The sequence below is a fragment of the Nanorana parkeri genome, unplaced genomic scaffold (genome assembly GCF_000935625.1).
Source record: "Nanorana parkeri isolate BGI_ZX_2015 unplaced genomic scaffold, ASM93562v1 scaffold689, whole genome shotgun sequence".
NCBI classification, from domain to species: domain Eukaryota; kingdom Metazoa; phylum Chordata; class Amphibia; order Anura; family Dicroglossidae; genus Nanorana; species Nanorana parkeri.
In genome coordinates, this window is record NW_017306957.1 from 893,986 (window position 1) to 905,072 (window position 11,087).

The following is an 11,087-nucleotide window of genomic DNA, read 5'->3' on the forward strand; positions in this document are numbered from 1 at the left end:
AGCTTGGCCTTTTTTTAGAAAGAAAGATTCCTGATACATACCTGCCGTCACAGAGCACACACAGGTAACGCTCTTTCAATTTTATAAGCGTAGAGAAGTCGCATTTTATTCAAACTCCCATCAGCCCCCACAGTGCACGAATAATGCATCAAGCCTGAATTGTGTATTTAGTTGGATTGTGTTTGCACGTTCAAATGCTAGGAAAGTTTTCCTTTTTTCCTGACCCTGTGACTCTTTATAAAATGATGCCGCTGTTTATACGGATAACGGGGGCGTTAGCCGAGCTATTCACACAGACTCTAGTAGCTAAATGCTTTGCAATGTGGACTGTATATGAAGCATTTTATTCTTTCATTTTATTACTGCCTTCAGGGACTTTGAGATAAAAAGTTTCTACAACAAAAAGTATATTTTCATTAAGTTATTACTGCCTTGCGTTAATGTGTTTACACTTAAAAACTTTTTTTAAGTGACTCTGACGCAACATTTTGACATGCTTGTCCTTTCATATTTTTCTTATTCTATTAAATATATAGATTTGTAGGTTGGCCACTAGAGGGAGTACCTTATCTCAACAACTCTTGAGATAAGATGTACATTGTAAGAGTGTTTTGCTTTTAGCGGATTGGCCGATTTGGCTAGGTGTAGAGAATGCTGTAAATGCCGTAAAAGCAGACATTCGTATATAATGAACAAATATGGTTCCCCTCATGTACCTATATGAATACAAATGATAGATAAAATAATATTTTTTGTTTGTTTTTTTAATAATACCACAAACTGATAACATTATTTAAATCAAGCACCGATAGTTTCTGGTGAGACATCATTTTACTGCTAAGAATTGGAAAATAAATACCACATTTTGGCAACTACTGTATATAAGAAGTAGATGTTAATGGCTTTATTTTCATTCATTATTCCAATGTGTTCATTTGTACTATGATGAGGACAAGACAGGAGTAAAAACTGACAGTGGTTCTAACCCTTCCCCAAACAGCCCAAAACTAAAAAAAGAAAATATTTTGATGGAATTACAAAATGTTGTGAAGATGTTTGCAGATTTCTACTTTTGTGATTACAGATTTTGTGCAGCACACTTCCAAATTGTAAATAGGATCCAATTCTTGGTATAGTGGGTTCTCTGCAACAAAAAACTTCTCAGATGATCATAATCTGTATTTCGAGATTATAAAGTAGTTCTGGGAATCCAGAAGGAACAGTAGAGTTCTTTAAACATTTCATCATTGCAGTTCACTTCTGAAGTAGTGATATTCTTCTGTAGTTCAGCACTATTTGTCCTTTTTTTGGAAAATAAACATACATTTTATTTATTTTAATGGTATGTTCAAAATTTCTACCACCTGGTACAAGTGCAGAAAATGTAATGATTTCTTCTGTGAGCATCCACACTCCCTCTCAGCAAGCACAAAGAAATCAAACAAGCCCATGGCTTCTGAGAGTGCTGGGTGCTGCTCTTGTATTGTAAAAAAAAAGGTCAAAATGTTAATCATTTTTAGTTTTTGGGGATTTTTAGCAGCTCTCTGTATTTCTAAATGAATGTCCTCTGTCATTTTGTTGGATTTGGGAACTAGCGGGACCAAACTCAATGCACCAGGCTGGTTTGTGTCAATAAATGCCTTTGACTCGGTTATTGTTTGGATCAAACGGAGACTTGAGGTGGGCTTCGGCCGTGTAGGTCACCCCCATCCTCTCCAGGGCGTACTCCCCATTGCGTACAAAATCCAGACTGACCTGTGCAGAGAACATATATTTAATTATATACATATTCACCGTGTAGATATAAAGCACATTTCTTGGATAGGTTTTATTATTTTAGCTAAGGATTTGCCATAAACAGCCTCAGTGAGCTCATCCTACATGATTTTTTTGCACCTATCATGGCCACCAGCCATTTCTGAATGCATCCAGGTGGTACTAAGGGTGGTCAGAAACAGGACAATATCTGCCAGCAATGCTCTTAATTCTGCTTGTGGCAATCAATAATTTTATAAAGGGACAGATTTACATCACTATGGCCTCACACCAACCATTGGTGCCCAAAGCAGCACCCCTCTGCTGGGATCACCTCTATTCACAGAACATTATCTTGCGTTACCTGGGCTTGTTAGAGAACCTGAAGATTGGAGTTACACTTGTCTGTTGCTGGAACAACAAGAAATCATGGCCCTTTGGTTATCATACTCAACTTGCAAACTCCCTAATCTCACCCCCCCAAAAAACATTAATTTGGACAGAACATTTGGTTGCCACATTGGACAAAACCACAGACAGCGAAAGGACATCGAGATAAGTGCAATAGTTGAGCCCTTTCAATTCACTACTTGGTATTTGACAGAAGCCTTGCACAGAATTCTGGGAGGATTGAAAATGTAGGATGTTTTCCAGGTATATTTGGAGTCCACCCAATACAACTTGACATGAAGCTAAATGAAGGGGAGAGGCTGCCCCCCTCTGAGGGTGATATGTGCACTTTATGATCCATAATATCAGTCTCCTGCTCCTTGTTGTATACATTAATCATTGTGTACTGTTAATGTATATTCCTTGTAACTAACTCTTTGGTATTCTGATTGTATTGTATTTCTATGGATGCAATATCCCACCGTTTTATGTGAGATGTAGTCAAATACTTATTTTGTATACACTGTTTTCTTCCCTATTATTTTTGCTATACATGCATTTGATGGGTGTAACAACACTATTGTAACAGTTTGTTTGCTCCTCAATTACTTAATCAATGATTACTATTTGAAGATCTATTTTGTTATATTTCTGTATCAAAAGTGAAAAGAAATGACAAAATATGTTGGAAAAAATATTGTCACAATGTTTAATAAGCTTGACTGTGACTGTATTTCTACAGGTGAAGATGAATAAATTGCATAGCCGTTAACTATTCAGCTGATCCTTTGCTTCGGAAACCCTTAGGCACAGGCCTGCTGTGTCTAATGTTAAATCTGGTCCCTGACCAACTCAGAGGGTGGAAAAAACAGGATTCTCTGGTTGGTGGAACCGCATGCAGAGATTTTTTAAATTGTAAAATCTCCATCCAAGTGGGGTCTAGTCCTATTACCTTTAAAACAACAATAAACTCAGGAATTAAATCTTAAAATACATTCAAATAGCCGAACAATTCAAATAAACTGTAGCTTACTTGTGTATCACTCGGCTAAAGATCCTGAATTCATCTCTGAATTCATGCTGACACTGTCCTTCCTTCTGTAGGGTGGCTACTATTTATTTTTGTTCCCCCATGGTCCTGGTGTGTGTTGTAAAGTAGTCACTTTACAACATTGTAGCTCCCGTGATGGACTACAATCTCATGTTTAGTTTACTCATTTGTATTGAGATTGTAGTCCATCACAGGGGTAATCTTGGAGTGGTGGCTACTTTACAACACACTGGTACCATGGGGAACAAAAGTAGCCCCCCTCTAGAAGGAAGGACAGTGTCGGCACCAATTCAGAGATGATTTGAAGATCTACAGCCGAGTGATACACAAATAAACTAATAACAAAAATGTATCTTAAGTACCTAAATGTATGTTTAAGATTTAAGTCCTGAGTTTAGTGTCACTTTAATGATACAGTGGGAAGCCAAGCATTGCCACACATGTATCACCATTGCTCATCGAGAGCATTACATCCAGGGATGCAATGCAGTATGAATATATGGACTTGGTTTTGTACAAATATTCTTTATTATGATGATATGATGATAACTAAAGATAAAAACAACAAAAAAAACCCATGATCTTTTGTTAATATTGCATATTAATATTCTGTATTCTGCATTTAATCCTGTAAATGGCACTATACACTTTTATGGGGGGGGGGGTTTTCCCTGTCAGCTTTGTCCCTCTGTTATTGTGAAATTTAGCTAAGCTTTACACACAAGTGAATGATTCAGAACTGTGACTCCTCACATATCAGACAGCTCTATCCAAGGTTTCATTTGGAGAAAGCAAGCCTCAAGACAACCACTGTGCTGTCTCTTTAGATAACACATAGTGCTCTGGGAATCCTTTGGTATTAATGACATTTTGTATTATTTATAAAACAAAAAGCAAAAAAACCCACATAAAACCATTTTCTCCCAGTTCCCCATTTTTAGAATACTGTGCTGCACTCTAGGAAGCACAGCATGCATATGCAATGCACAATAAAGCTGCTCCAAGCACATGGGTTATTCATATGCATGGATAAGATTATCTGCAGCAGGCAAATAACATATACATGAAAGAGACTATGGATCCCTTTAATTAAGTTGAAGTTCTTTTAGCCTAGGCCATCAAACCGCTAGTGTTTTACATTCCTCCATCAGCAATAAACCAGCAGCACCTTATAGTGTCCTCTAGGGGGCCTGCCAGAAGGACTGTGGTTGTAAAATATCTCATTAGCTAATGAGATAAAACAAACAGCAGCTACAGTACTAAGGAGCAACTGTCTATATCCCATACAGAATTCATTTTACTGATGAGTGACAGTGGTTATAGAAAGTGATAACTATTCTGTAGCTCTGGGGGGACCCAGTCTAATCGCCTGCATCCCCTTCTTAATTGTCCGCTGTCTGTAATTGGCAAGCGCCTTCATTTTTAGAGATTAAAAACTCAACTTTCAGAGGAAATTTTGAGATCGATATCTCGAGTCCCGCATTGAACCAATTTATTTGATGTACTATAAAATTAGATTAATGGGCAGTCAGCTGTTGGGCAACCCCGCTGTTGGTTGTTGTTGCAGTAGAAGTGTATTAGGAAATAAAAAAAAGTTGCTTTGAAACGTGAAATAGTACTTCTGATTAATGACATTGTAGAGCTACTTACTGTTCCTGTGCGTGCAATCTTTAAAAGTGGCATGGATCTGTTTTTGGTCCATTTCCTGAATACAGTTAACTATGCAAAGTATGTCCTGTTTGTATTAAACTCTCTGACATTATTAACCAGTAAACTTAAATAATACACTTTAGGGGGGTGGAGCTTTTAGCATTTAAAGGTTGAAATTTTAAAAGAAATGAAACATCAGCCACTGATGTTCTCTCTTCCTTCTTTCCCTCACAACTATCAGTTATCATTCTGTCTCCTTTCTCCCCTGTCCATGATCAGTTTTTGCTCTGCTTGCTTCCCTCAGCAGCCATCATCTTCCCTTAGGTCCCCACAACCATGCTCAGTCCCTCTCTAGTCTCCCAATGGGTTATGATGAGGTCACCAACAGGCGCCTCTGCCTCCTCTCTCTTTTCCCCCTATCCATATTCATTTACTCTACTCTATCTACTTTACCTTCTCTGCCACTCCCAATGTTCCATAGCCAGCTATCCCTCATTTCACCCTTCCACCCTCTGCAATTATCAGTTTCTACCTCCTGCATGCCACCTCTGGTCGACCACTAGTTGCCATGCAGCTTCTTTTTTCTTCCCCCATGGTCCATGATTAGCTCCCTCTCTGTCCCCGCTGGTCTCTCCCCAGTTGCCATTTTGCCTTCCTATTCCCTTATTGTTCATGATCAGACCTCTCTGCCTCTGATACCCCCCTATCTGTATGTCAACAACCTAATCTGCCCCCTATATCCATGCAGCTCCATGGTCAGCTCCAGCTCTGCCTTCTTTACCCCATCGCTCTATAATCAGCCTCCCCCTATAATTGCTTCTAGTTAGATGGCAAACGTGCCCACATAGCCACCTAAAATATGGTCTGATTCCACACTAATGAATACCTGTGTGTTAAGAATCACTTAGGCACCAAATAAAACAGTCACATTTTCTAGTTTATCTTAAAAATATCTTCTATTCGTGCAAACACCTAAAACATTTATATAATAATACAAAATCTGACAAACACCTAAAACATTTACATAATAATACAAAAAATGTTTGAAAATATGTTTTTCTAGAGCAGTTTAAGTCATTTATCTTCCACGGATCTTTAATGTCGCAGAAAGCTCAAGTGGATTGATACATTGTAAACAAAACATGATGCTCCAGATCACAGTTTAGTTAGACGGGAAAAATGTCAGCAGATGTGACAGCGAAATGGCTCAATTAAGACTTAAAGAGACCTTGTCACCAACTTAAACAATTGCAGGTAAAAGCTCAGAAAATCAAGTATTGGAAATGCTTACTTGCTGGGTTTAAATGAATTATTCACTTGCAAAGTGCCATTTAACTTGCTACGAAATTTGACTACTCCAGTCTGTTCCCTAGCGCATCCCCCTCCCTCCTTGCACATTATAGCCCTCTTCTAGGAATGGCGAATTACTGTCAGTGCTGGCCTAGCAAAACTGCCCCTCACCTCCCTATAACCGTTTATGTAGCTGCTGGGAAAGCAGTGAAGGTTAATAATATAGCGCAAGGGTAGGCAATCTCGGCGCTCCAGTTGTAGTAAAAGTCCAAATCCCAGTAGACATGACATTCCAAGACTCTGACAGCCACATGCATTACTCTCAGAAGCACCACAGCTGGGGTGTCGAGGTTGCCTGCCACTGCTAAGTTGAGTGACAAATTTGAGTCCATTAGGGTTGTTGACATCACATCCAAGATGGCAGCATCCAGTATCAGTCTCAAGGCTTTTGGATATGCACACAAGAATGTTTTTTACAGGTAGATAATATGTATAAAATACACTAATATCTTCTGGGAAGATTGATGTTGGAATTAATGGTCTGGCAACGGGGTTTCTTTAACGCAACCAATAAAAAGGGTTATTCAGTTTGTAATGCTGATATCCCTTGGCTTTGGCGCTGAAAGAGTGTATACATAGCAAGCAGAGTTTTTTTTTCTGTCAATGTGCCTGGAAGGTTACTTGCAACGCCTAGCACGCATCATACGCTGCAGGGCAACTGACTTTCATAGCTCCCCTGCCGGGAGAACATGTGAAAGCTGGGCCAAACGCTGCCTGAAGCCATGAAGGTCCGTGTATAAAAGGAATAATAGATCATTTGACATTTGTGTGTAATAAAAATAAATAGAATAAAGGACAGTTATAACTAAGATGTCAAAATCTCCTGTCCTGAAACATGAAAATCATTAGCTGGTCACACACACTGTGGTGTATACCAGATATGACAGTTCTGAAAATCTTTAGCAGTAGTTGTGTCCAGCAGGGGAGATTTCCCCTCACTATATGCTGTGTCACAAGGACAAGAAATGAACAGAACCTTTCCAATGAGGACACAGACAGTTATAAATGCACTTTTAGATACAATGGAGAAAGGAAAGAACCTAAGCCAGGCTTTTATTGCTGTTTGTGTCTCCAGTGGGCATGTTCCACTCATTTCCTGTGTAGTCATCAAGATCACAGCTCTTTTAGTGCTTTTAGGTGTTGACCTGGCCTCCAAAGTCTCCAGTTTTCAATCCAATCGAGCATCTGTGGGATGTGCTGGAAACACAAGTCTGATCAATGGAGGCCCCACCTCGCAACTTACAGGACTTAAAACAGGACTATGGGGTAAGTGTTTTTCCCCATAGTTCTCTTTAGGGTCATGGGAGGACATATACTAACCTCCTCCGTGACCCAAAGCTCAGTATATAGCGGGCTATTGCTTGCGATATACTGAGAGAGCTGTAGCCGGGACGGATCTCGACAATGCTGTTGAGATTCACCCAGCTCCGTGAGTGACAGCTGGCTCTGCCTATCTAGAGGCAGAGCCAGCTGTGCCCGCCCCCTCCCCCATCCGTTACTCCACTCAGCGCTGGAGGATCAGAGAGGGGAGCGGGGAAACCCTGCGGTGAGCAGTGACTGACAGTCAATGCTCTCTGCAGGGAGATGAATCGGAAATTGAGCGAGCGACGGTATGTGTTCCCTCACTTCACGATCTATAGAGCCGACCTGTGACAGCTTCTTTGTCACAGGTCATCTTGAACTTTGAGGATCAGTGGAAATCACTCACTTTATACCCTGTTTCCCTGAAAATAAGACCTACCCCGAAAATAAGACATAGCACTATTTTGGGAATTGCTAGAATATAAGACCTACCCCGAAAATAAGACCTAGTTGTGACTATTTCCAAGGCCGGTGGGAATGGTCACATAAGGGGGAACTTGAAGAGCCACAGGAGAGAATCAGAGGTGACAACGAAGCCAGCTCTAAAGGAAGTGAGGCGGCAGCGGATGGAGCAGAGCCAAATACGCCAATGCTTCCTCTATAGCGCTGGCTCCTGTCACAGGCTGAGTGATACCAAATGCACTCCGCCTGTGAAGAATCGATAGTGATAGTGCGCCTCGCTCATTCTGGCCAACAATTGGTAACAATATTGCTCTTGGAAAGATACGGCACCCCTGATTGCCCTGATCACCATATTCTTAACTTTGCCATTTTGATTTATTTCATTTGGATTTGGATTAACTTTGGATTGTTGTACATAAAAAATGAATTTAAAAAAAAGACCTACCCCGAAAATAAGACCTAGTGTGTTTTTTTGGAGCCAAAAAAATATAAGACAGTGTCTTATTTTCGGGGGAAACACGGTAGTTCTCCTGTAAAGGATCTGCTAGTGACGGCTTGGTGCAAGATACCACAGCATACCTTGAGGAGGTCTAGTGGAGTCCATGCCTTGATGAGTCAGGGCTGTTTTGGCAGCAAAAAGGGGGACATACTCAATATTAGGCAGATGGTCATAATGTTATGGCTGATCCGGGTATATATTTTATACATAATAGTGATTTATGCCGGTAGTACTAGCATTTCACAAACAAAATTATTTTAAATGACTGCATGTATCATTTGGGAACCTCCATAAAACTGGTTTTAAAGCCAATGAATGTCCATCACTGGAAGGATTGCTTTTGAGATGAAAATTAGAGACATGGAGACCCTACCCAAATGGCTATACTTTAGGGTCAGACCATGTGCATTTATGACTCTGGGAAAGAGGTTCTCTTTTCTGTGCCAGTCCTGGCTCCAGCCCCTATACTGCGTCAGAAAGAGTTTAGTTGAAGTAGCTTGGTGCCGGCCCATTGAGCTGTGCTTTAATATAAATAGATTCCAGCCGACGTCACTTATTCCAAGTTTAGAGACAAAAACTCCGCTTAATGTGCATTTAGAGGCACTGCAATTTACCAAATTGTCCTAATGGATCCTGTTCTATACATATCTCCCACAGCCAAAATTAACCCTCTATGTTCCTTCCAACATATGTTAAATTGGATGAAAAGTAGGCTCAAATAAAAAGAATCAGACCCATATGATAAACGGTAAAAAAAAATCTATAAAGCAATGTACAAATCCCTAAATTTTTTTTACAATTGTTGTTAAAATCAAGAAGTCAAAAGATCTGACCATGTGCATTTATGACTCTGGGGAACAGGTTCTCTTTTCTGTGCAAGTCTGGGCTCCAGCCCCTATACTGTATCAGAAAGAGTTTAGTTGAAGTAGTTTGGTGCTACTAGGAAAATGTAAAAATGTATCGGACACCCTCACAACTTATGTGCCTGAACCCACCCCCACCTTTACATCATGCTAAATGACAGCTCAGCTCATGCAGGAGCAATGACTGCAGCCAGGCGCTGTAATCAAATGCAGGTACATAAAACAGACATTTGGAGACACAAGGGTAATCATAAAAAGACAACTGTGTTATCCTGCTCTGACATATTGGTAAAGTGACATGGCTGTATAGAGGGCATTGTATTTTTTTTTACAGAAAGATCTGTACACTTTGATGAAAGTTCAGTTACTTGGATTAGGTCAATAAGCAATTGAAATAAAACAAACTATTATGAAGATATACAGTAGTTTGTAAAATTACACGGAATGTGCTGGAGAGCCCTTTATTGGAACTATGTAAATTAAGAAAACAACATCATTACCCCAATTAACGGAAAGTGCTTATTATGCGTTTTTACAGTTAGAGCTACTTCTCCCTCCGTGCAAGGATCTAAACACTGAAATATATGCATCGACCAGACACAAAAGTGGATTCATGTGGAAGAATGTACCATAGTAAGAAAGGCTGGCTCCCTGAAAACAGTGCCAGTGCTCGTGCAAGGCAGCACAAGCGGCTAGAGCGCTGTTGGGGGGTGTGGAGAAATGTTAGCACCATCCCTGCAGATAACTTTGCCCATCCCGTTCCCCCCGCTGCAGACTCACAGACTGTCAGCGGTTTCTACTTACAGGCTGTAATCGGCTGCAGCGATCAGTGTTAGAGGGGACAGACAGCCGATTACAGCCTGTAAGGAGAAACCTCCGACAGTCTGCGAGTTTCCTTCCCCCGTGCCGCAATGCTCTTTTAAATTGCAGTAGTCAATAACATCCACCCCTTGCCTGCTGACAATAAGCAGAGGAGGACCTTATGGAGAACTTTCTCCTTCAGGTCCCTCCTCTGGTGATTGACAGCAGGCAGTGGGTGGGTGCTGTAGCCAGTCTGTTATTGGCTATTGCAATTTGAAATATCCAATAGCAGGCTGGGTGTTGCTCCCAGCAATGAAGTAAAAAAAAAAAAAAAAAAAGGTTTAAAAAAAATAAAGTGAAATTAACTAAAATTAAAAATCCCCCAAAACATTTAAGTCCCCAGCCCCTGTGAACGCACACATTAAAAAAAAGATGGCAGGCGGTATGGATGATGTGGCTGTGTTGGTGGAGCCACGCACAGCCGCACAACTTTAAAAAAAAGCAGCCTGTGGGGAAAAGGACCCTGTGATTCAGCTAAGGGTTGGAGGGGTTGCAATTTGGCCGTGTTACACCCTAGCAATGTGGTCCAGGCTAGTGCAAGGATGTATAGGCAGCCAAATAAGGGCACACGGGGGGGAAGGGCACAAAAATCTACCTTCACCTGTGTAGGCAAAAATCCTTACACCGGCCCTGCCTGAGAAGGTTGGATTGACATCTGCCTGTTGTCTGTAGTGCCACGCAGGCCCGGCGCTACCGCAAGACAAGTCAAGCGGCCGCCTGAGGGCACTACAGGGTGAGGGCGGAAAAAACAGGGCATTTTGACAAGTACTTGTACTTGTCAAAATGCCCCGATGCTTGCGCTATGTTTTTTTTTTCTTCACTTACCTTTGGTGCGGGAGGGCAGCGGCGAGTCAGCGCTGGTCCGGTGGGAGGAGCTCCAGGTGGGGTCCTAATTTAGCTGGCC

At 41.0% G+C, this 11,087-nt stretch overlaps 1 protein-coding gene across 1 annotated transcript in view; it reads right to left on the bottom strand.

Moving 5' to 3' along the window:
• Nucleotides 1-1,627: 1,627 nt before the first annotated feature.
• Nucleotides 1,628-11,087, bottom strand: part of LOC108792838 (sarcosine dehydrogenase, mitochondrial-like) — a 13,927-nt gene continuing 4,467 nt past the window's right edge. Inside the window, exon 3 of the mRNA XM_018563710.1 lies at nt 1,628-1,755. Coding sequence (XP_018419212.1) covers nt 1,630-1,755 — 126 coding nt within the window. The 3' untranslated portion in view covers nt 1,628-1,629. The remainder of the gene's footprint in view (nt 1,756-11,087) is intronic.